Consider the following 26884-nt stretch of genomic DNA (forward strand, 5'->3'; position numbering starts at 1 on the left):
CGGCAAAAAAAGAATGTTGTTTATTATTATTGTTCTCCAAAATATGGAGACTAGAAATGTTACAATTGTTCTTCCACATTGTACGTTTTGCATTTCTCAGAACACAACCAGTAGGATGGAACAAATGGACTAAGAGAACAAGGAAGCGCACAACTACATAAACTTCCCTGTTGCTGCAGATACCAGACACTTCCCACTACTGAAGTCTTCCTTTTTAGCACATGTTTTCTGCCTTTCAAAGATTACCCAGCAGAATGATGTATCTATTGAGATTGAGGTCTTTATCTCTAGAAATCATGCTGTTGTGGCAGACTTTCCATTAGCAGAGGTTTACTCTCCATTAGAGTCACACATTACTAAATCTCCCATCAGCAGACACAAAACCCAACTCCAGTATCAATCAGCCTTCAAGGCTGGTGGGTCCCAAACTCCCTTTTCCACTCACTGCTTCTGCTGACTCCTCACCTTCACCCACTGCTGTAAATCAAAGCATGTGAGGAAATGCTGATACAACACACACTTCCAATCAACAATGTCTGCTGTTGCCTCCTTATAATATGATGCTGTGATGCTGCTGCCTTTTCAGAGATCCAAAATGGGAGCAAATGCTCCATGCCTCACCAGCTCAGAAACAGTGTCCTGTTGGTCATTACAGCAACAGAACTTCTAGCCCAGTGCTGGGAGAGATGAACTCTTAATTTCCTACAGCAAGAAGCACACACTGCTAATTCAGTGTCTTGTGAATACTGAGCATTTCTGCAGTAGGGCAGAACTCACAGCTGTGGATACATGCATTTCCTTCCTGTGTTTGTAGTCATATTTATCACTCCATTGATTTTGATGCCCCACAAACCACTTGGTATATCGTACACTGCCAATTTCAGCATTTCTAATGCAGCAAAGGCGAAATTGTTTGTAAAGTAAGCATCTCTGTGTCAGATGAGTCTGCATTCTGAACTCATAGGTATTGCAAGCACATTCATCACAGCTGATCTGTTAAATTTACCCCATCTCATGACACCATGAACACAAGAGCCACACAGGAATGCAGCTGGCAAGTACACGCTTATGAAAAAGAAAGGCAGGAAACCATAAATCGCAAATCATTTAATTATGCCTGTTTTCAAAGCGCACATCATCTGGTTATCCACTCCATCTCACTGTTTTGCAGCCCAGACTAGCTTTTTAATTGTCACATTCACAATCCTAAAAGCAGTCTCGCAAGCCATTTACTTTGACTATAAACTGATTTCAGACTGAAATATATAAAGAAAGAGCTGAAAACACCTTAGTTTTAGCTTCCCTTCTTATGTTTGCTATACTGGAAGATGGAGGTTAGCAGCAGTATCTGCTGTACACAGGAATTACAGACACTTAATGATCCTACTTGATGCTATCAAAGCACTCAACTCAAGAGGTAGAAAAAACATTATAGAGTATGCTCCGGCACTACTTTTATTTAAATGAATACCTGAATCATAGAAAACAAGTAAAAAAAAAGAAAAAAAGAAAAAAAAAAGAAAAAAAAGGTCCTTCACAAGCAATAATCTGGTTCATTGTCTTCTTTCATTGTGACTGGGGACAGAAGACATGCTCATATAATCCCACACTCACACTTCAATTATACTCTACATACAAAATCACTTAATTTCTACTCTAGCTATTACCTCTTCTCATTTTAATGTGTTCCCATAGTCTCATCTCATAACTAGTCCTGAACTTTTTCACAGCCCTCTCTCCTGATCCAGCTGACTGCAGACAGGCAGCACCACTGCACAGGCTCCAGTCCTCCCCGAGAACTGCTGAAAGGACCCGAAGGCACCCAGGTTTCAGAGGCTACTCAATGCTTCAGCAGTAATAGCAGCAAGTACCCAGGTCTCCTACCCTACTTCCAAGTGTCTTGTTTCTTTGTGAGTTTTGCTAAAACATCTGCACGGGGAGAGAATTCTATCTACCATCGCTACCTTACAAAAAACCCCAAATCCCTCCAAACAGCAGCAGAAAACCCCAACAACCAACACAAAAGAAGAGAGGATCAAAGGCAAAGTTGCTGGAAACTGTTGCCTCCAAGATGCAGCTATGGTGACAAATGTTAAGAAAGGGGGAAGAGCTGGGAAACAGAATGATGTAAAGTGAAGACTATAAACTAGAAGACACTTAAAACTACCTGCCAGTCTCTTGCTTAAATAACAACTTGGATGCTGACAATGATTTTCAAAAATGAGCTGATGTAGAGACCAGGAGTCACAAAACCTGTAATAAATGAGCCCAAGCATTCAGCTGCACAGAAGACTTCAGCTCTTGCACAAAGACTCTTAACACCTTTGTGTTTGCCTTACTTCAGCAAATGTTAAACAGGCAGATTGTGACACGAGGAAGAGAAAAACATCTTCTGGTAAAGATGTGATTATACACTTTGAAGCATTAATCATTAAATTCCTGCTCAGAAAGCTGGATTTTATAGAATCATTAACTTGGACACATCTTTTGTGTCTGCAAGCTCAGAAGTTCCCACAGTTTTTATTATAAAATCAGGATTAAAGTACACTGATTATGAAATTCTTAGTCATATTTAAATTATTTGTGGCCATTTTCCCAAATGCTTTTCTTTCAAATCTATCCATAAAATGGTCAAACATTTTGACAGGAGGCCTTCTGTAAATCTGCTTTGGGAGTTAAAGCTACCTAATGGGTCCGACTTTCCTCAGTAATACAGTCTTCTCGATCCTGCAATCTTCAAGTGTATTCCCATTCTAGCTCTCTATTACACGCAGAATTACAAGTGGGCTGAGGAAGTGAAATGTCTTGTAAAAATGCTTATCAGAGGGACAGGACTTCAGTACACAGGAGCACTGTTGGCATCAATACTTAAGCAGTAACATTTCCTCACTCGCTTTGTAAAGTGTCTCAGCAATAAAGTCCTACACACTGTTGCCAAAGGTTAGCCCATATCAGCCCAAACCCACACTTAATAAAATTCGTAACACACAAAACATTTCTGTCAAGTGACCAAAAAAAAAATAATAATTAAGAATCCCTCATAAACAGTTACAGGCTGCACTCACGCTCCCATGGCATTACTTCCAACTAGTAATCCAGTTAGGGAATATGTTTAAAGCACGACCACATTCTCCTTGCCCTGGCCCGAGTCTTTCACCCTTCACTTTGAGCACAACCACAGGACACTCAGCACAGCGGAGGGACAATCCTGCTGCTGATGGAGGAGGATTTCACTTCACTGGTACCAAGCCCCACACAGGTTCTCAGAGACCAACCCTTCGGCTCCCCACTGAAGACCTCTACCACTCTGTTGTGCTGATGGCTGAACCAATGTGGTTACTGAGTAGAAACCTTTTGTGGGAGAGGGAGAGAAGTAATGAAGAGTGTGAGAAAACTTAAAAAAAAATACTAAAAAAAAAGGTAAATGGCTTATCAGAAGTCACGCTCAGGAACAGGCTACTCTTGGTCAGTCCTAATACGGACATCTGACATGACTACAAGTTAAACAGAACATCCCATGAAATATCAGGATAACGTCTGGATATTCAGTGGGCAGAAATTTTATCTCCAGACCCAATTCCCCCCCAACCCTCTTAAAAGTCATAGTAAAAATTCAAAACCTAAATTATATTTAATATATTTTGAGGATAGAAGCAACGTACCACAGTCCTCTAGTCTGACCTTCCCATAACACAGTCCAGTAATTTAATCTAAAAATTCCTACATTAAAGCCTAAGGCACATCTCTAAACTGGGATGTATATCTTAGCAAGATAGGCAATGTCTATTTTTAAAAACTAAATTATCTTTAATGCACTGGTTCCTTCCTTTTTTCCTAACACTGGTTTTGCTCAAGCAGTTTGCTTTTGCAATTACATTTTACTACAACAGCAAAACGACGACAAAAGAACGGCCTGATTATTTCCTTCAGTTTCATCTGAAAATTGCTCAGCTGCTCCTACATAAGCCATTAGAACAGACGTCAGTGAACCCAGACCCATATACAAAAAAGCCAACATCTCAACCAGCCTCAACTTTGTTCTGTTACCAGGAATCTAAATGAATCAAGAAGCCAAAAAAGCGTACAAGTTTATTCTAAAGGGCTTCAACACATTAGTCAGCTACAGCTTTATTCCCACTCTACACCAGAATAAGTTTTACTGTTGTGATATATGGGCTGCAGATGAAGGGCTTCCTTCAAGATTCAGTTAATGGTTTGTTTCAGAAATCATAAACAAAACTGTGAAGAAAAACAAAGATGCACCAAGACAGTAATGACAAATTCTCAGTAAAACATAATAGCTACTAGCATTTTATTAGTTTACTCATCAACTGCTGCTCTCAAAACCTCCACAAGAAATGAACACTATGCAGCTAAGGATTTTGAATCTTCACAGAAGCCATAACCAGACAGAACACAGAGGAGCTGCCTAACTCCTGCCCAATTACCTGAGCCTTAGCCTCAACTTTTATCTCATTCCTGCGGATGTTCATCTGCTAGATATAACTGATTATAAATGACATTTATACACATATCAATGTTATGCTCTTGATATAAAAGCTGATACTTAGCTTGTAAGCACCCTAGAATTTCTGAGAAACCAAAGTTTTGCATTCTTCATTATTTCCAAAGAGAGAGGAAGAGAAAGTTTTTCTTAAGCCTCCAGGACAAAAATTCACAATATAAACCCCAATATGTTAATTGTTAGTAACTCAGATCAACATGAACAAAACCACTCAGATCAGCTGGACACAGAAAATTGTTAGTTTTCTTTTCAGTCCCTCATGTTGACCATGGAAGGTTCCCCATAATTTGCAGAGAACCCCGAAACTGTATTCCCTTTTCACCATGAAACATTTCGTATAGTAGCATTATTAGGAATCTGTAAGGTACCTAAACTGTTTGGTTTTATTTTCTGAAGGTAATTACAATTGCACCATCTGCAGATACTGTAATTCTTAGTAGGCTGTACCTACAAGAGCCTTATTGGGCTACCAAAAGTTGAGAAACATTGTTAGATACATCAATCCTGTTTTAACAATCCACTTGATTTTTTTATTTTTTTTTCTAAGAGGCACACAACACCACCACAAGACAAATTAAAAACTCAGATTGCCATATCTTCAAGCACATTCCACTTAGTTTTAGATCACAGCCTAGTTAGAACCACATCCAAATACCTTTGCACAGCCTATTGCCAATTCTGTAAGTTGCACACCTTGAAGGTTAGAGGACTATTGACATTTCTCTTTATATTTCAGTAATATTTAAACATGAAATCCTGTATATCTAAGATAGCATCAATAAGTAAATAAACCAAATATTGAAAATAAACCACCACAGTGGTCTTGTGATTGAGACTAAAAATGGAAGTGCCTGAAGCATCACTAACACATTTTTTTAGTCTAAATATTTAAGGACTTTACAACTCATTGAAAAATGAAATGTCAGAGAATTAAAGAACAATGTCAAATATATCTTTTAGATTCCTCTCCAGTCATATTTCAAAAGATTCTAAATATTTATGACTGTCTAAACTATTGGACATGAATAAATCACTTGATACAGAACTATTTCCACAAGTTGTTTTGTAGTGCACCGAGAGAGAAAAAAAAAGAAAAGCTTAACAGAAGTTTCATTTCATCCATAAATGAGTTAATAAAGAAGGAATGCAGATACCTAATGGCACAATTTGCAGTCATTTCTGAAGGGGGAGGCGGGGCATGTAGCAGCAGAGGGAAAACATAGAAAATGTAAAACTGCAAAGAAAAATGCAGACAGACACACACATTTTGGTGTAGATTATGCAAGGGTGTAAACCCTGTCTCTTTTTCTCTTGACAAAAAATACCAAGATATTCCCCTGCCAGGAGCTTCCTGCAACTCTCTTGTGTGCAACACAGCCTCCTTCTCCACAATGTTTTTCTGAAATGCATCCTGGTTGCCTAAGCATGTATTGCTAAAGAATGAGAACTTCTAGGAAGCCTCCCACTGTCAGGAGGATGAGGCCGAGCGCTGCCAAGAGGCACAGCAGATGAACTTGAAGGATATGCACCAGCTGAACAACACTGTCACCAGTGTCAGCTCACATCTAACGTGGACATGGCTCCATTCAAATAAAATAGTACTGGCAATCTGAAAACAGAAATAACAGGAAGGGATGGGGAAAAAAATTAGTATCTATGCATGGTTCAGATATTAAGGTACAGTGGACCAGGAGTGGGGTCTAGCAAAATTTAAGGTTTATCATCATTAACACAGGAAAGGAGCTGGATATGGGGGCAGGACACAGGCCTGCACAGAAAGCCTAGCCAGAAGCATGCAGTGAAGGAACTACTGCAGATCCGTATCTATAAAGGAGGATGTGTTTCTCAAATTATTCAAAACTGGGAGAGCTAAAAAACCTCACAAAACGCAGATAAGTTTTCTAGCCATCTGCACCAAGCAGGTATACATGCCTAATGCAACTAAACTCATATAATCTTCCTCTGTAAGTTCTTAAGAAAACTGTTTTCATCTGCATTTTAAAAAAATAATTTCATTTTCAATCAGGTATGAATGCGTTTATGCAGATTTCACCAGAGCAATCTTCAGGCAACAGTACAGCCTTCTGCTGGTGCTTCATCAAGGTGCCTCTCTTCTCCCAACGTATTTAATTTAGTCATTCTAGTAGCTAAAAAGATGATTTTGTCACATAAATGACATTGTAACATCCACTGAGGCATTCCAGAGAAGTGGAAACACTTGATCTTCACTTTGACCAAAACACCTTTACCACAGTAGCCAACAGTGATACTTCTTGATAGCAAGAGCTATGAAGAAAATTTATAGAGGTAATGCAGAACTCAAAATTACGCTTCTGTAACTCTTGATACTTCCCCCACGCCAAATTGATTGAGGGATAGTGTCTACTGCACTGTGAAAGTGTGAGAAGTAAAAAACCCAACCAAGCAAAAAAAAACCCCAACAAACAACCCAAACAAAAACCCCCTCTTTCAAGATAATGCTTTAGCTCCAACACAGGCTTGCACCAGTAACACGCTGATGATCAGCAGATGGTTCTGATAGATGCATTATTTTTTTTCCCCTGGAAGTTTTAATTCTGCTCTTTAAATTCAGAGATGTGACCTGAAGAGTTGCTTGTGACACACCCCCAGAAGAAGATCACTGAAAGTAAAGGATTACTCTATCTTTTACTATACTTTGGTGGTTTATTTGTTTTCCATTTTTTATGGAAACATACTGCCCATAGCTCCATCTCCAAAAAGCAGTAATAATTCCAGCTGTCTTTCAACAAGAAAAAAATAGCTCAAGTGTCAATGATGAAGGAAAACAAGCTTTATCTGTACAATCAGAAAAAGTGAACACAGGCTCTGTTTATCCAATGGAAATTTTGGTAAAGACTTCAATAGATTAATGCCAGGAGGGCCTTCAAGACTTATAAAATAAAACAGAAAGTTATTAGACATAGGTCGAGCTTCAGGAAAACTGAATCCAAATGCTCAGTAGCCCAATATAGTATCGTCCTGTCTCAATTTCTGCTTTTTCTATGTTTTCACGTACTCTGCTCTCTCAGTTCTATCAGACATTATGCTGGGGAGGTGGTCAGATAAGGAAACAAAATTAATGTAGGTAGATTAATCTGTATTTCCTAATATATACTTTTCTGAAGAATAGACAAGTCAGTTGCAAATGAGTACAGCATGGAATCTTGCCAAAGGTTTCCTTCACACAGGAAAAATAAGGAACAAGCGAAAACTACTTTGCTATCATATGGTATGAACACACTTTAAGTCAAGTATTTCTATTAATTTCTAGCAGCAGCTTTCTTTTCAGCCCCAAAGTAGTTGTATCTTAAAGATATGAATGCTTTCTTTTAAAAAAAACCAAACACCAAAACCAAATATAAATTGATTCAGAGTTCACTGAGGACCCAATTCCCAGCTCAAGCCTGGTAAGCACTAGCAATTCATGGAATGTAATGGCCAGTGACATACAGGGGGTCAGACTATGATCTCTTCTGGTCTTAAACTCAAAGACTATTACACACTTGTCCAGCTAATGTCTTTGGAAGTGAACTCTATTTGCATTTTAATGCAGAACTGTAAGATGATGTTAAAGACCATACACACATCCACTGAAAGCTGCAAGGGTAACAAAAGAGAACAGTTGTGGTAATAAAAAGCAGCTGCAAGAAGATTTAAAGTAACAGTGTAACTTAAAATAGAGGGCTAGACAATACTTTCATAAAACCTGTCAAGAAAAAAAACAACAACAAACTGGGGTGTTTACAGGGCAGCAGAACTTTTCAGGGTTAACAGTGCTTCCGTCCAGAGAGAGCAAGCGCGCAGGCATACGCACGCTGTGGTGCATACAACTACCATATCATAGCGTGAAGGGTCATTTACAGGATCTGCACATCCTGATACAGCTACAAGGAGCACACGTTATAGTACTGGAGCACTGAATCAATCAACCTTTCTCTGGCTCTTTTCCAGCCAAAGTCCCACTCATTTACTTCCCTGCTTTTCAAGCACTTGAGCTGGATACACCGCAGTGAGTCAATCAACAAACAAGGGCAGAAGCAGACAGCGAGCTTTGCTAATGAACAACGAGAAAACTGCACAGAGACTCTGCTAATCGCTTAAGTAAAATCATCAAAAGAATGGAAAAGGACAGCAAAAAAGAAAACAAGCTTATTTCTATCTTTTTATAAATGTGGCCAGAATGATTCTTTTACTCCGATCAAGAGTTGGACAAAATACCTGGGTAAGAAATACAGTTTTCCCAAAACAGAAATTCTTAATCTTGGTGTTAGAAGAAATGTGCTAAACAAAAGCACACAAAGAGAAAAGCTTTAGAAAAAGTCTAAAAAATAAAACCAATTGAAAAACTTGTTTTCAAGAAAGCGGTGAAAAAAATCCTATCTTAAAATCCTCCACATGACGAAAAAGAAAATCAAAAAGGATATTCCTGGAAGCAAAGTGAACTCTACTGAAATGCAAGAGAAAGTGAAATGCAAGAGAAAGAGGTAAGGCTTTCTTCACCTGAAAAATGCAACACATCAAATCTTCTCGGTAACTGAGCATTTGTTCAGCTTAACACTGTGACAGCTGTTTTAGTCTCTGCTTGAAGGGGGAAATGTACGGCTTAAGTCTCCAGCAGTTGAGAGACAGAGAGAGAGGGAGGGAGGGAAAGAAAAGGCTGTGCTTAATAAAAGCCCTGCTCAGATTACAAAAACAAATGGTTTACTCCCCGCCCCCCCCCCCATCCCTTCAAGTAATGTGTAAATTTAGATGTCTCAGTTCCATAAATCTTTATGGTCCCCTTCAGACAGTCACCAGTATTTTATTGTCTACAGCTTCCTGACCTGCACCTGATAAATTAGGAGCTGCAGACACTAAAACGGAAACCTCATACATAATTTCTGAAGATATTTTTGGGGTGACCCTCTGTGGCGAAATAGGATTCTTAATAAGGGGAAATATGGGAACTGCCATCTGCCTACGCACACGCTGCTGGAGACTATCAGGAGAGGAGGAGTTGCATATACACAACACGAGCATCTGCCTTTGCATCAGTTTGTACTTATAAAGAGCAAATCTATGTACTCTGTATCTAAAGGGAAACATTTAACATCCAAATTGATCTATCACTTTTTACTGCGGTAGAAAGGGGAAAAAACCCAAACTAACAAAAAGGAAGCTAACGCACTGCCTGCTTTTCACAGCTACTGAACTGTCTCCTATAATCTTCTGAAACCTGAACCTCGCTATAAAGGGGAGACCAGACCACTGAACCCTACCTACCAGAGATGGACACAAGACAGGACTTTGATTTTTAAGACCTAACTGCACACAGCAAGACACAGGATAAAAAAAATTGGATACCAGCTCGGACATGGTTACAGTACCTCAAAATAGCAGATGACCAGTTTACCATACTGACCATGCTGGCCTTTCTTCAGGACCATCGTGGACCAGAGAGGAACAGTGAACTCTTAGACCGTACACAATTCCTGTGCAAAATACAGCTCCTGAATACTTTCTGCTGGACACAAAGATGTCCTATCCTTTACATTTCTTGAATGAGTCTGGAGTTGGCAATGGATCTGTGTCACCTCTCTCAGTAGCAGGAGAACCCAAGCAGGAATACCCAAGCGATGAACAAGGAAATAAAGTGCGTTGGGCAGCTTTACTGATCCTCCTGGTGATAATCCCCACCATTGGAGGGAACATACTTGTCATACTGGCGGTGTCTCTGGAGAAAAAGTTGCAATATGCTACCAACTACTTTTTGACATCCTTGGCGGTGGCAGATTTGCTCGTGGGTCTGTTTGTGATGCCGATTGCCCTCCTCATAATATTATTTGGTAAGTACAGTGCATTTGTTTCATCAGGCTAGCATATGGCATACAATTTGGGAAGGTCTAATTTAAACAGAAGAACTGTTTGCTTTCCACCATTACAATTTTAAAAATAATTTGGATGAGGGTTGCTAATTTTTCTCCCCCTCTCACCTTAATACAGCTTAATGTCTTTATGGAAAGTATACCACTGTGGGTATTTTTTCCTTTGAAATAAACCATTCAAAAAAAATAATCACCTGAGACTTAGAATTGATACTAAATTGGAACTAGAAACAGGAAATCACATTTTGTACAGTGTAGTATTTTAAACATCAGCACAATGTTGGTATCTATTCTATTGGATATTATGCTAATTGTAGGCAGTCTTTTACATGAAATGAAGTCTAGGTATCTGTTCAGTGTACTGAACAGGTTTTGAACTTTCTTGGAATCCAGCACATTATTTTATCTTAGTATTGATTCCAAGCTTCATGAACAGCCAGAGATGCTCCCTTACACCATTGGAGACAACAAACCTTACCAGTACTAGTTTCAGAGAAACCTATTTTTCACCCACCCAGAAGAAAGCAGCAGGTTCATAAAGCACCCTAAAGAATTAACTCTGTCAAGCCAAGAAAGCCTCAATCCGTGTAATGTTTGAGACTCATTTAGTCCGGTTCATATGGAATAAAATAGGGTTGTTTTTTTTTTACATGAACATACACCGAGTGTGACATTTTCTTTCTGGTTATTCATTACAGAACAAACATGACTTTTTCACATTCTCTCATACTCAGCTTTATTTCAGATACTGCTTTTGACAACTAATCAGAGGTAGCTCCATGGGAAAGTCTCTCTTTTACTCCTAAAGTTTCTTAAAGAATACATTTTAAATTGTCTATTTATGTATCATACAAATGGAAAAAATCAACAAGATGGGTTTTTCTACAAACTTGGATCTACACAATTATCTTTAACATATAGATACCCCTGGGCCCTACATAACAAAAGGAAAAATGAACTCCTGCAGTCTATGCTAGATCTCTAAGAGTTGCCTGAGCAACAAGCAAACATAATCATAAACTTTATTTCAGAAAGGCCATCAGTAACTTTTGTTTGCTGCAGAAGACTGGTATCACTTTATTAACAAATGTGTTTATTCACTAAATGCCTTGAGACTGAATTTCTGTGTATTACAGACTGCTTCTCCCTAAACAGATGTATGAACTGGAGGTCAGAATTCAGTGTTGAGGTCATAAAATAACCTTTTTTCCAAGTAACAGTGTCTAAAAAGAAAAGTAAATGTACATGACCAGGACAGTGATTTCTAACTTAAAAATGACACCACAGTCACTTATAAAAAACCTTAGGATGTCACGTATGTGTACATGCGTATGCAGAGACAAGAAACATGTATATACATACTTACACACAGATATTGTAACTGCTTAATTCCTGCCAAAGGCCTCATTAATAATAAAAGTAAAACTACTAACCATAAAAAGTACTAGTATTGGACTAGCAATCAATACAAAGGGAAGGCATGTTCTGGATTTTGTGGAGTTCTTTTTTGGTGGTGGTACAGGGTTTTTTGTTTGCCTTTTTTATATTATTTTTGTTTTGCTAGATGAATAAATCTTTTCTTTTTAACTTCGTAAAGAGACTATTGCTCCTTAATCTCTTCATTAATCCAGTGCTAAATCCTGGTTACAACCCTTTAAAAGCATGCTAGGAATCTTAATTTAAAAGTCAAACAAAAGCATCTTTCATGTTGCAGGAAATTTACAAGAAAGTAGCAAAATTAGTTGGAATTAGCTAAGACTGATCGGCCTTTCACACAGTAGTGGTTAAAACAAAGTTCTTGCATACAAGTCACTCTTTGGCAGCCAACCAGAAAAACTGCTTTGCCACTTCATCCACTGGGGAAGATGCTGAGGTGTTTATAGAAGTTCAAAGCACAAGCAAAACAGGAAGAGTTAATGGAATGAAGCTAGAACAGACATTTAAATACATAACAAGTCTAAATCTTGAAGCTACATTAGCCAGATAACTACTTGAACATTGAATAATCATTGACAACTGGAGAGCTAATTAAATTCAGCCTCTTGGCACTTCCACACAGGAATGTTCCTATAATAATGAAATAGCTGGGTGCAACTTCTAGATAGAGAATACAAATATTATGCTTCCAGTTTGGGACTGATATCTAATTATGTGGAGAATATTTGAGGGGAAAAAGGTGTGAACTAAAGTGCAGTCACATTAAATGATCCTGACTGTAAAAACCAATGTGTCACAGAGCATTCAAATTCAAAAGCTACTACAGATATTGGCTCCATGCCCTGACAGCACACTCAGAGAAAAAACTTCAGAAATAGACACTTTCTGTAATAAAGGGCTGCCCCTTTTAAAAATAAACAAATCTGTAACTCACAGGTATAATAGCATGAGAAGCAGTTATTTATTCTCAGCAGAGCAACCAAAATGTACTCTGGTACAAATACACACTGCAATTTCAATTTAGGGGTGCAAGTGTCAGAATATACAAACAGTTCATTGCTTTTATTGCTTGCTAAACTCTTCCCATTTCTTCCAAAAACAGGAGGGTATGTTAGGAAATAATTGCATTCTCTGAAATCTAGCTTTCAAAAGTTATCCAAATTTTTAATACTTAGAACTTCTGAAGGAAAGCAAAAATGTTGCTATTCATCAGATAGTGAAATTAGTAAACAAACTTGAGAGATCCTCTCATTTGCAAAGCCTGCAGCAGGAAGAAGTCTGTTCCCCACGGTTTGGTGGGCAATGGATTACTTTGAGACAGGGCACATACCATTTTAAAAATATATTCTCTATTCCTGATATTCATCCACTTAATCAGATGGCAAGGCTGATAGATTTTAAAAACAATGGTTTGTAGCCTGGGACTATTACAATCCATCACCATCTTAATCTTTCCCCATTACTGATGGGCCACAACAAATCCTCCCTTCTTGCTTGTGCAAACTATGAGAGAAAACTTCTATTGAGGGCTATTTTCCAAAACTTCAAGTATAAAGATAAATAAGAAACCAAAGCTTTATTCTACACAAAGCAACTCTAATTAAAAAAAAAAATACTTCGGCTAAATTAAGGAAACTATGACAGTGAACAACTACTGTTGAAGCGGAAATTTTAGCAGAAAAATAAGAGGCAGGCAGCCACAGGGGTGAAACAGCAAGACAGCAGCTTGGAAACACCAGGCCTATACAGCCCACGCAGCTGAATACTGACACAAGGGTGAACGCCACACATGCAAGTTACAGACACATGCACACCGATTTGAAGATTGAAGCCTAGACTTAAGTCAGCTAGTGGTTAAAAATACCTGATTTCCATCTCAGTAAAAGCAACATTATCTAACAGCAACAAAATCCTTGACAGGTAACACGCTTCAGCAGCCCTTATAGCAGAAGAACAAATGGCTTCCAAGTCTATTTCAAGATCTCTCAATCATGCTTATACATGTACACAAGCAGTGCTTTCTCCCAAGCTTTCAAAAGACCTTTTGGTTTACAGCAAGAGCAGCTCATCAATACTGTACTTTAAAGACTATACATTTCCAAGGTATTTCCTATAAATAAAGCTTTTCTTAAATAAAGATTAACCAAGGGTAGACAGTTATGGTAAAAGCTCATCTTCTCTTAAGGTGCAAGACAAACCTTAAAATGTGTATTTTATCCTGGTTTGACTCAAAACAAGGAAAATTTGCAACAGCAGCACTGCCACAGCACTGGGAGGATTTGAGGCAAGGTTTGTAGGAAGGAGGAACACTTTCTGTTACGCCACCTGACAGCTGGAGAAACCAGACAAGTTTTCAGGCAGGCACTTTTGTCAGATAACCTAGGCATACTACCTGGTTTAAATCAGCTTTCAACTCCCAAGGAAAAAAAAAGATGGAGAGTTTCAGTCAGCCCAGTAAATGTTCTGGTCTGCTCCAAGTGTGGATCTATACTAGGAGAATCAGAACTTGCAACAATTCAAACTAAGCATGAGCTGCTAATGGCTTTGTATCACCACTTGGCAGGACATACTCATTTTACCTTCAGTCTGAATTACAAAACAGGGCAAGGAACAAGCAGGTCACTGTCATGTTCAAGGTCAGAGATTCTTTCTGAGTCCTGAAAGGATATTAATATTCCATCCTTTTCCTACTCTCAAACTAACAGAATAGGCCAACAGTGACACACACACCACCACAAAATGCACAACTCCACCAAGAGCCGTCCCTCAAACACTAGGCACAGAGCTTCTAACACAGGTGCAAGAAACAAATCAAAATAAGTAAAAGCAAAATAGACCATGATATGAAACCTAGACAGCTACATGACTCTTCTGGACTTTCAGTTTCACAATATTTGTTTTGTTTAAACAGTAACAATATTCTTCAATTCTTACCAGCTACTGCATTTGAAGTCTACTCTGATTTTTAGATAAAACACATACATACAAATACAACAGTACATATTCTATAGTCATGAATGTGGTAACTTACTGCCCTCTGCATCCAATTCAAAACAAGACAAAAATAAAGACAAAGCTTTCTCTGTTCAGTTGCACTAACTAACAAAAGCTCTTGCAACTCAAAAACATACAAATGCACCTATATTCAAAAGAAGGAAAAGAGCTTTTTGTTGCAAAATATTTCAGAGCCACCTTTTGCAAAGAGTAAATTAACTACAGAAGGAAAGGATTTATCACAGTGCAATTCTCCAGAAAGCAAAGCAACTACAACCTAGTGAGCAGCATTGGAGAGCTAGTACCCTCCAACAGAAGTATTAGCTGCTCACTTGAAATCCAGCTGTTATCCACCATCCTTCAAGATGTAGAATACACTTTCCATTGTTAACATTTTTATCTGAACTAATCCTTCATCACGGAGTCAACAGAATTAGTCTTATTTTTCTAGAGTGAGCAAAAAAATGTAAAGCCCATCAAATCAATTATTTCTTTTAACTATAATTTTTTTCCTTCAGAAAGGCACCATACCTTACTGCCAGCTGAGAGCGTAGACAAAAAAATTAAGTATGAGTAAGCGTTCCATAATATACTAATTACAACTTTCTCATACTAGCCTGACAGCATAATTTTTTGAAGCCAATTTCAAACATGATATCTATTTTAGGAAATATGCAGCTAGATACTAAAATCTACTGGTTAATGATTTGAGAATAGACCTCCTCTTTCCCTTCTGCCTTGCTGCCTACATCATCCTCCCTGGTGTTCGCTGCTTTGGGGATGGGTGAGGGTCAGTTCTGAGCTCCATCCATTCATTCTCTTTGTTTAACAGGTAAGGTTTCCCAACACAGGTGAGAGTGCAGACAAGTACTTGCTATGTCTGACTTTATAAACCCGAGGATGGAAAGTTTTATAAGTCAAGGCAGCACCACTATCATTTCCATCTGTCAGTCACATTATAAAAAAAAAGTTTTAATCTCAAACTACTACAACATTACCACATTGATACAACTGGGCATTACAATAGTCCAGCTCATTTGGCATTCTCTGTATGCAGATCTATTTATTCAGAGCAAGGAGATTAAAACCAACCTGCTTTGGATATATCTTTAGAAATGTCTTTTTCCCACCCCTTAATCATCATTCAACAAAGAATTGATTTCTCTGGCAATACTATTAGTGTGCCTACTGACTACATACAGCTGAATTCTGTAGAGAAGGAGAATATATTTATCAACTTCTATCATTAGAAACAGAAAAAACTTCCGTGTTCACACACTCTTCGCTAGGACTAAAGAACATTCTTACAGACACACGACACTTACATGCCCCTCAAATTGAAGGCTGCTAGCACTCATTTGCAATACAAACTAATAGTGAGTGAAAATAAAGCAGTTAATCAGTTTTATTAAAGTTCATTTGCTTTTGAATTTTAAACATTGATAGGGGAGACCCAGCTGTCAAAACCACAAGCCTTTTGGAAAGCTGAACACTACAAAACCTTGATCTTGGATATAATGCAGTTGACAGACCCCAAGTTCACTATAGAGATTAACATCGAAGATAGGTAACTACCGTCAGAATCAGGATGCCAGACTTAAAATCCTCTTTGGGGGCGGGGGTGGGTGGGGGAGAACAACACACCCCCACCCCAAAAAAACACCATGTGCATGAAAGCCTGTCAATTTTTATGAAATCATTACTGAGAATAGCCCTGCTTTGCCACATTAGTGCTCACTGCATGTGGTGAAGTGACACAGCAAATTTATTTTAAAACTGTGTGAACTAGATTCTTCAACATCACCACTAAGGTTCAACCGTGGTTCTGCATGATTGACTAATACATTGGTTATGACCCATTATCTCCTCCATTTAATACAACCTTGAATCATAGGATTATCAAGGAGACACAGCTGAAAATATAACCATTTACCAGCAGGGTGCAAGGACCAAGCACAGTCATGGATGAACTTTTTTACCCACAGTCCTTGCTACAAATTGCTTATGATCTAGAAAGAACAAAAAAGACAGGGAAAGGGTTATAACGCACCAACAGCCCAATCAATACGATGACAGCAGCCATGTCAGTTAGAAGCTAACTAAAATGTAAGACAGAATCCAGCTGAGGCAGTGGCAAGGCTTGGTTCCTGTAGAATTAAGAACTTCTCAAAAGTACTGATGCCAAAGGAAAACCATACACTGAACACTCTCAAAAAGCTTAGATTCTAATGAGTTTTCTGTTCTCTTTCAGACAATGCCTGGCCTTTTCCAACTTCCTTGTGTCCCATCTGGCTCTTCCTTGACGTCCTATTCTCTACAGCTTCCATCATGCACCTCTGTGCCATCTCACTAGACCGCTATATTGCGATTAAAAAGCCAATCCAGGCTAGTCAATACAATTCATGGGCTACAACAATCATCAAAATCATCGTGGTTTGGCTCATTTCAATAGGTATGGGAGACTGAGTCTAGAAAAGGAATGCAGAAACTTTTCACGTATAAAACAAAAGGTGAAAGCTGGGCAAAATGAAAAATTTTGCCAAGCACGATTGATTAGCAGACCCTAACACCTGGGCTGGCCTAAGTCCACCTCTTGGATCATGCATAGCTACATCCTAAAAGTCTGCCAAAACTGCTGCTCCTTTTCAGGCTTACCAGAAAGGGCAAGGACTGAATAGGGATAATCATTGCTCTTCATGGTCCTAAAAGTCCAAAAATCAAAAGACAGCATCTGCATGCATAGCATGTCTCCTGGGAAAGCAAGATTGCATGTTCCTGTGATAGTATATTCTGTCCCAAACACAATTTTAAGCCTTGAGTAGATGCTACTAAAATTTGTGCCTTACAATTGTGCCATGAAGCCAAGTAAAAAAAGGTTAATTATTTACATCAAGGATTGAAAGATAAACGAGTGCCTTGTTACATTCACACTGAAGACTGAGACACACTGGCAATATAGCATATAGAAAGGCTAACTTCAAGAAACACACCCCTCCTATTCCCCCCCCCCCCCCCCGAACAGTTTATATAAAGGATACCAACAGATAAGCTTTTATATTAGCACCTGTGGTTTGCATGTGGCACCTCACCTGTCTTTAACACTTAAAAAAAAAGTGTTAAGTGACCTAAGGAGGTGAAAACATTTAATTTAAATAACTTAATGCATGCTACAAGCAGACTAGGTAGAGTGCTGTATGCTCTGTGTGCAAGAGAAAGAACAAAATTGTTCTGGATTATTAAGGCCAGTGATGCATAGGAGAGTGTGTACATCCACCCTCTTGGCAGAAGCATACATGGCCAAACCCCAAAATTCCAACTTGAAAAAAATTCTGGAAGAGCTGGGAAGACAGAAGAAAAGATACGATCTCTATTTTATCACAAAAAAAAAAAAAAGAAACTTAGTATGACAAGACACAAGTTGACCTTTTAATGCCTGATTTGTTATTAATCAGTGCTGTACTTTTTCATCTATTTTATTTAACTCAAAAGTAGTCTGCAGCTGAGTCTGAGCTCTCCAAATCAAAGGTTAATTTGGTTCAATCCTCATACTAAATGTTTGCTGTATCTGAATGTATGCCTTTTATTAAGAAAGGGATCAAGTGGCTGAGGGGTACACCATTTTGCTCTTGCTGCCTTCAACCAACTTCAGTAAGCAGAGCAGCAGAGGAATACAGTAAATCCCTAGATCTCATTAAGTGGCATCAGGAAACAGCACAAATAACCCAGACAGCAAGGAACCTGTTGTTTTTGTTGTAATGTCAGACTGCTGGAAAATGAAGTGCTGACTGTAATTCAGTGGTTATAAAAAATTTATTTGAAAAACAAGACTGCTAACTTTTTTTTTTTTTTTTTTTTTTACACAAGTGGTGAATTATAGAGCTAGCTAGCCTCATTTAAACACTCTAAAATATGTAAGAGACTTTAAACAACAAATCCATCTCAAACACACACTGAACAACTATGGCAACTATTTAACTACTTGTATATATGAAAGAGTCAGGTTGGGTGAAAAAAAAGATCAGCTGTCTGTGTCTGGTCACTTGATGCAGTTAAGATAAGAGGGAAAGACAAAATTTATGTATTTACAGAACTGCCCTTCAAGAAGTGCAAATGTTGCCACAGGGTGGGGCAGGGGTGGGAAGCAGATGGCATTAGGGAAACATTTCACTGGAGGAAAAGACATACTAATTTTAACAACTAGAGTCAAAGCAATTCATGTGTTTCACACTTGAGAACTTGGCAACTTTATACTGCTTCCTCAATCACTAAGTGTTAGTTAGGCCCCATCTCCTTCCAAAGGGCACTATGTCAAAGCTGAGCTTGCCAAGTCTTAGAAAGTACTATTTATGATACCCTCAGCAATTCACATTCTGTCACCCTGTGCCTACTCCAGAGCTCAGGAACTACCTTTCTTTAGAGATCCTGAGGCTTCAGGCCCAAAAAAAAAGAGATTGCAAGTAACTACCATATGCTGAAGTACTTGTTTTTTCTCCTGTAGGCATTGCTATTCCGATCCCCATCAGAGGCATTGAAGATGGAAATGGCAACTCAACAAACATCACGTGTGTCCTGATGCCCGATCGTTTTCATGACTTCATTCTGTACGGATCAGTGGCTGCATTCTTCATTCCCCTCGCTATCATGATAGTCACTTACTTTCTGACAATCCAAGTGCTCCGCAAGAAGGCCTACTGGATCAACAAGCCACCTCAGCGTTTCACTTGGTCAACTGTGTCCACAGTATTTCAGCGTGACGCAACGCCTGCCTCCTCACCAGAAAAGGTGGCCATGCTAAACGGCTCCAGAAAGGACAAGACTTTGCCCAATGACACATCTATCTGCAGAACATCTACAATTGGGAGGAAGTCCATGCAAACAATAACCAATGAACAAAGGGCATCAAAAGTTTTGGGCATTGTATTTTTTCTTTTCTTATTAATGTGGTGCCCATTCTTCATTACAAACATAAGTTCAGTTCTGTGCAACTCCTGCAACCAGGAGGTTTTTCAAAAACTAATGGAGATCTTTGTTTGGATAGGGTATGTATCCTCCGGAGTGAATCCTCTTGTCTATACACTCTTCAACAAAACATTTAGGGAGGCTTTCAGCAGGTATATCACTTGCAACTATCGGACCACAAAGCCTATAAAGGCCCTTCGAAAGCACTCCAGCAGGATCTCTTTCAGAAGCTCTGTGGCAGAAAATTCCAAGCTCTTTGTCATGCATGGGATGAGAAATGGGATTAACCCCATTATGTACCAGAGCCCAATGAGGTTGAGGAGTTCACCCATCCAAGCCTCATCAGCCATTCTGCTGGATACGTTGCTGCTCACAGAGAATGAAGTTGATAAAACAGAAGAACAAGTCAGCTACGTATAGTGGAACGGCAGCTGTGTCCATATCATAGTATTACTGTATGTATTATTCTAGGAAACTGTGCTATAAGAGGGTATAAATACTATTGTTTTCTGCTATTTATGCAAGCAATATCTTATAAATTTATATTAATTCCTCTCCTCCAAAGTCTCCTCTACTTTAACCCCAACGCTATGGTGGCAACCACAACTTCATTCCATGATAAATGACTAATGCAGAATTGTAGCCTACAGGAAGAGGAATATAAATAAAAGTTAAATCAGTTTGAATATCTGAGTTCAGTTATCATCTTCAGTCTCCACAAAGTACATTTTTATATAAACAGCATCTCCATACAAAAACTACTTCAGCATTTGCTCCGGCAAGACAACAGAACACTCTGTAGGTTGATGCTCTATGATGAAATTAGCAGGGGGATAGAAGCTTGCTGGTTTTGATTTAAATTCACCCTTACTCCTGTAAACAAGACAGCACACAGGCTCACTGCATTGCCTCCTACTTATCCAAGAATGAGCTTTTCTTGTTCTCTGAGGGTATGTATATCACAAGCAGAATCACTCGGTTCAGAGTCCAAAAGGTGTAGGTGTCCTTTCCACAAGGGGCAAAACTGGTTCTTTGGGTGAGAAAAAATTCCATGTGCTGAAGTCATCCCTTTGTGGTTTTACTGTAAGGGGTGGGCAGAATCTCTCACCCACCTGAATTTTCTCCCCATTACTCTCACATATATCTGTCACAATGTCAGATCTGTCACAGAAAACTGCCCTTTGTTGTTTTGACACTAAGAAAAATAAATGAGAGCATTTAACCAAAACAGGACAAAATCACATCAATGATCACGAGTAAAAACAGGACAGGCAGTGCCTGGAACATCCCTTTAATTTATACAAACAGACTTCCTTTATGACCATTGGAACTTCAGTGAAAGCCTTCCCTCATCCAAGATAGCTCACACTAAGTAGAAAAATCTGACAGAATAGCTATTTCATTTGAAAGTAAGAGCAAATGTTTCAGAGACAGCAGGGACAACACTACTATCTAGACCCACACAGACTCACAGTTTAGCTTAGGTCAAAAGAATTTCATTGACCTAATGGCACAAGATTACAGGTCCCAATTCACATTCTCTCAAACATGTTCAAGCCTGCCATCAGAGCACAAAATTCATAGAAAGAATCGCTCCTCACAATCCAAAAAAGCTGCCAGACTATCATCTGGGAAATCAGGAGCTTCTGACAGTTCCAGACCATCTCTCTTTGGGAAGGGAAATCAGATTTCCCCAAAGTCCTGGAGTTCTTACTGTAAGCAGCTAGCTCACCATTTTTTTTTCAATAGTTTCCATTTACAGTAAAACTTTCAGCTCAGGCTTTGTTTTCATTTTTAATGTTTTCAGAACTCTTCAGTTACATGCCAATATTACATACAGGGAAAGTCTTAGGTTTTTTCATCCACAGAACAGAAAGTACTAAAGATAACATGTCCTTCCAACATTTATTTATATATATTTAATTTAAAACATATGCAAGTTCAAAACAGAGCCTAATGTAACAACTGCCAAAAATTTCCAGAAGAAAGTATTAAAAATACTTCCGTGGTACTTATGGTAAGTTGTCTCCTTCCTCCCCTTTTTGGTGATAGTCATTAGGCACTTACGTTAGAATAAGCTCTGACAGCTCTTACCCCTCTTTCATTAATCAAATTTGTTTAATAGGATTTTGTAGTTGGAGATCAGGATTGATGTATTGCTATAGCTGTGAAAGATGCCTACACCTAAAAATCTTCAAGAATCAAAAGCCTTTACAAAGACCTAGATTACTTTGAAGATCAAGGAGGGAGGAAGAAGAAAACAACCCCCCAAAATTTACAGGTACGTAGCTGAAAATGTCACAGACTAGTGTCTCATTTAACTTCAAGCAGGCACTTTGGAACCAGGTAAAAGTGCAATTACATCCACGCACAGAGTGTTAATAGCAAAAAAATTAGAAGATTAATTTGCAATGCAGGAACCAACCTTCACGAGAAATAACACCAAGAGGCAAATGGGTGCAGCATCATTCTTGAAGTATTACTTCCCAGCAGCCAAAGAGCAAGAAGTAGTCATCTTTGAAAACTCCCTTGCCATTTAAATAAAACCATGATGATTAAACAAAAACCATTCGTACAGTGGGCAGCAACCATCTACTTTCACGAACAACTTAAATTTTCCCTTTCCGGCAGGGACCACCACAGCTAGCTCACAGCACCTGGAAAGAGCAAGAGGTAGCTTAGTTTTCTTCTGTCTGACCCTGTTCTTATACAACTGTCAGTGTGCAGTGAGCAATGACGCAAGGAGTAATCTGCCCTAAGTGTTCTACTTTGTAATCGGTGGTTAGACTCCAACAGGAAACAATCCTTGGAAAAAGCCTCACCCAGCAAAAATGTATTTTGTAAAGCCAGCATATAGATTTCTCAATTTTAGTAACCACAAACAGAAACTCAACATGTTCCAGTTACTGAGTTTAGTCAGCAACAATAAACCTAAATCAAAAGGACTAGTGACTAGTCAAAAATCCAGTCTTCCTACAGAGGAAGGAAATTTCTCCACAGACAGAAACAAGTCATCAAGAAAACATGCCCATTCTATTTAACATCCTAAGAGCAAAAAGATATTGCTTGTCCACTGACAAAGCAAACAAGCTAAGAATTCAGGTAACACTCTTGGAAAACCTAAGGACAGAGGGAGAAGAAAGATGAAGAGAAGATGCAGAACTAGGAAATAAAAAGACAACCTAACAGACAGCAGAGATCTTGTTTTAGCAACTGTATCTACAAGAACAGATCTGAACATAGACATTACCTTCATTAGCAAGACATGACTGAAAAAATATGAGAATCACTGCAAGCTCCTGTAAGAAAACACAGGTTTGTTGTATGGTAACTAAGGACAATGCTGCTGGTGTGGTACTGACAAGTGAGACAGGAGGCTCAGGACTACATCCACAAGCATCATCTAAAAGTAACACAAATTCCTAAAACGTATGTTTACATACTGTCTGTGAAGCGAGTATTTTTATAGCTTCAGCTTCCTTCATAAAGACAGCAGACTAAATTAATAAAAGGTTTGCGGTCACTTGCTAGCAGGACAACTTTTTACAGGAGAAAGGGGTCATGCACATCCCATTTAAGCAAAAAAAAAAAAAAAAAAAAAAAGTAATTCCTTTCTCTGGAGTGAAATACTCTCAATTCTCACAGAATACAGCCCATGCCAAACCAACCACCTGGCCAGCTCTATGGACTCAATATACCACATAAAATACTAATTTACACGGTTACCTAGTTCAGCTTTCCTCACTATCACAGAAACTTTATCTGGCATATTTAATTTCTTTATAAACTACCAGAGAAGCAAGACAGACAAAAGGAAGCTGATCTGCAACATACAAGCACTATGGGAAGAAATACATTTTAGAAGAACATTGGATAAGTATGGGGGTTTTGTTGTTTCATTATTTAAAATACATTAGGAGATTTAGTCAATGTTCTGGCTGCCTATCTAATTAAAAATTACAGAACAGACATGGACATAAGGACTATAAATATATCCACCTCAGCAGTCTTTGCAGAAAGGAAAATAGTGTTTGAAGCCTAACAGAATGAGTGCTTTGAAATGCAAATAAAGGGAATATCTTAAAAACCCTAAACAAAACAGAAGAACCCAGCAAAACCAAACAAAAATTCCAACCTTTAAACCACCCTAAGAAACTGAGAAGCAAGAAGTTAGGCTAATCTCAGCTGTGGTGATATAAAGCACATTTTGTGAAGCCAGTCCCAGGCCATCTGAGGTTCTGTAAATTGCAAGCCTTTAGTTCAGATTCTATCAGAAAACTTCTAGGCAGCCAGAAAAATTTATTCGTAATCCATCTTGTATTCTCCAAGTGTAAAACTCTTCCTACCCACATCACACCTGGCTATACTAGCATCAATTTTCACATCTATCAAAATAGAGTTAAAAAACCCAGTGTTGAACAGAAGTCAAGGCAATGAGGAAACAGAATGATGCTGTGAAGCTGTTCACTAGCATACAAGAGGCAAACTGGCTTTTTTTTTTTTTTATGGTGCTTCACAGAAAGTGTGGTTTTCTTGTTGTGGAAAAATCCACAGCACTGCGAACTGGTATAAGAAAGCAAAAGCATTAGTCCTCTAAATCTTTTTCTAGGATGTCATACGTAACATCATAACAACATTAAAAGGTAAAGTAATGCAAACACAATAAACCTGGTAAGGCCATACTGAACAACCTGGGACACTGGAGCCCAACGAGGCAGGACACAACACTTGCCAGAGCTCTTCTGGCTCCTTGCCTTGTTAGCTGGAGCCAGGAGTCCCAAAGTTCTGGCCAGTTCTCAGGATTGACTTAATATTACCCTGAAGCATTAGATTTCTTTCATCATATTGATAAAGGGGCCTATGTACAATTGCTAAGAAGCATTCCTTTGTTTCACTTCCCCTCTGGCTCTCTAGGTAACCATCAACATGGCAAAAACAACAGTCAGGAGAGAAGTAACTTCCGTATTTTTGCTTTGGCATTTGACACCATGGCATTTACTGTCAGTAGCCATTCCCATGAGACACACTGTTTTCTCCAGTTGCAAAGAAAGGCTTTTGCCCTGCAGAACAGGAAAGGAAGCTTCTTAATTTTTAAATGGGAAGCTAGTTACAAAAATAGGTAAGATGGCTTGCTGAAATGTCCATTTTTACTCTTATTTTTAATAATTTCTGTCAAACCTTATTTGTCTAGCCACATCTAAGATTCCTTGCATCCAAGCATCGAGGTCTTTTCCAATCTCTGGAAAATAACATCACGCTTTTTAAAATTAGAAGCTTCTTGCTCTCTGAAGGATCCTCTTTACAGATACTCTAGACAGGCGATAGCAACTCATTTTCAAGCTCATTAAAACCCTGCAAAACAATTGAGTCCTTTATTCTGCAAGATGCATATCAATACTCACTAATAAAATCCAACATGGATTTTTTTGCCATGGAAAAAAAATCATTAACTTCCATTTAATGGCTTGAAGAATCTCAGCATTTTTTATTACTTATTTTGAACCTTCCGTTGTTGAACAGCAGTTTTAAAGCAAATTCCAGGATCCGGTCAGATAAGCAATTTATTAGTTATAAATCACACTGCTTAAAATGTTTAGTTTCTCAGTTAAAAAACCTTACTGTGTATGATCTGAGAAACTGAAAATATTTTTCTGGAATTAGAGGTGGAAGAAGGAACATACTAGACTGGTTTCTCTCCCTCTTCTCAGGCACACTGTGATTTAGTAGTCTGAAAATCTTTATATATAAGCTTATAGGCACTATAGGCAGTATTTTTAGGCCCAAAGGAGCAGGTGACTTCCTGAAGGAATACTTCTGAGTTTTCAGCAGGGTACAAGCTAGGCTGAAAATACTATTTCAGATTTAAACCCAATATTAATTTACTTATCTGTGTAGACATTCCAGTTTACAGTAGGAAGTTCAAACACTGGCTGAGATTTCCAAAAGCTCTCAAGTGACATAAGGCTCTGAGCCCTATTTTCCAAAGTAAGTAAAAGCTCATGCATAGAGATAGTCTAGAACAAAGATAAAACAATAGCAGGGAAAGAATTAGTGCAAGATGTCACAGCGTATTGTTTGAAACAATGAATGTATTTATGCAATCTGGTTGTACAGCTACAATTTCATTTTAAGTTACATTAGTTTTGCCAGAGATGTCAAGGGACTTCTCCAGTGCACTACAGCTTGGTCAGCTAAGACATACAGCTCTGTTTCCTGTAGCAGACCTGCAGATAAACACATTTTCAAATCCAAAAAGACTTCAGTGAAAGTCTATGGCTTCTGATTATAGTAATATTTGTGTTACTATGAACCTTTCACTGAAAGGGACCCTCATTCTCCTCCCCCAGTAAGACTGAATAAAAGAGATACAATGGGTTGGAGGATAAACAAAACCCTTTTAATTTTTCCTATGCAAGAATTAACAAGCAGCTATGTTTCACTGAACTCCTCTTCTTCACAATTAATACACTGAAAAAGTCACTGGTACAGATCACGTTAAAGTGACTGTTAGCCTCATACTCAATTACCCAGAAGATGTGCCATCTGCCTACTGGATAAAGGTAGGTTGTAGGAGTCAAAGAAAACAAACTGTCCAAGTCTTCCTGGAACAAAATCCAAGTATCTGATGTGTTTGCTTTAAAAAAAAAAAAACAAACAAGCCTTAAAATATCAAAGGCTATGTAAACACAAAGAATACAAAAGCAGGAAACATTACTATTTCACTTGCATCATCCTAAAATGAAGAACTAAACATAAGACATGCAGAGTTCTCCGTGTTTGGGTAGCCTACACTTATCAGCTGAGACTACTTCTTCCTTTCGGGATTCTCTAGAGGCTGCATTGTTCCCTCTCCTGCCCTTAGCCTTTTCCTAACAATATTGTACCAAGACAGAAGCAGCATCCCACAGCTTCAGTCCTGCATCCCCATGTCTTTCATTCCCCTGGACTTAACTGCTGCAAGAGCATTAAACCTTTTTAGTTCATGCTTTCAAGCACTGCTGCATCCCACATTGAAGCCTTCTCCCTAACCTGATTTGTTATACCTATAAAACATCTACATCCTCATTTTGTAAAGAAACTAAAG

At 38.5% G+C, this 26884-nt stretch overlaps 2 protein-coding genes across 4 annotated transcripts in view; one reads left to right on the forward strand and one right to left on the reverse strand.

Moving 5' to 3' along the window:
• HTR2B (5-hydroxytryptamine receptor 2B) lies at positions 1–26520 on the forward strand. 3 transcript variants are annotated; one of them, XM_080409370.1, is made up of 4 exons: positions 1–9030; positions 9730–10371; positions 17093–17293; positions 19340–26520. In XM_080409370.1, exons 2-4 carry the CDS (start codon positions 10062–10064, stop codon positions 20218–20220), a joined length of 1392 nt encoding a protein of 463 aa, XP_080265496.1. In that variant the 5' UTR covers positions 1–9030; positions 9730–10061; the 3' UTR covers positions 20221–26520. The 3 variants fall into 3 exon arrangements, with proteins under 3 accessions (XP_080265496.1, XP_080265495.1, XP_080265497.1); XM_080409369.1 differs by lacking the exon at positions 1–9030 and having other exon boundaries at positions 9050–10371; XM_080409371.1 differs by lacking the exons at positions 1–9030; positions 17093–17293 and having other exon boundaries at positions 9050–10371.
• Positions 1–26884, reverse strand: part of PSMD1 (proteasome 26S subunit, non-ATPase 1) — a 75593-nt gene that overhangs the window by 26814 nt on the left and 21895 nt on the right. The gene's annotated exons all lie outside the window — the stretch shown is intronic.

This window comes from Falco punctatus (assembly GCF_963210335.1).
Source record: "Falco punctatus genome assembly, chromosome: 13".
Classification (NCBI taxonomy): Eukaryota; Metazoa; Chordata; class Aves; order Falconiformes; family Falconidae; genus Falco; species Falco punctatus.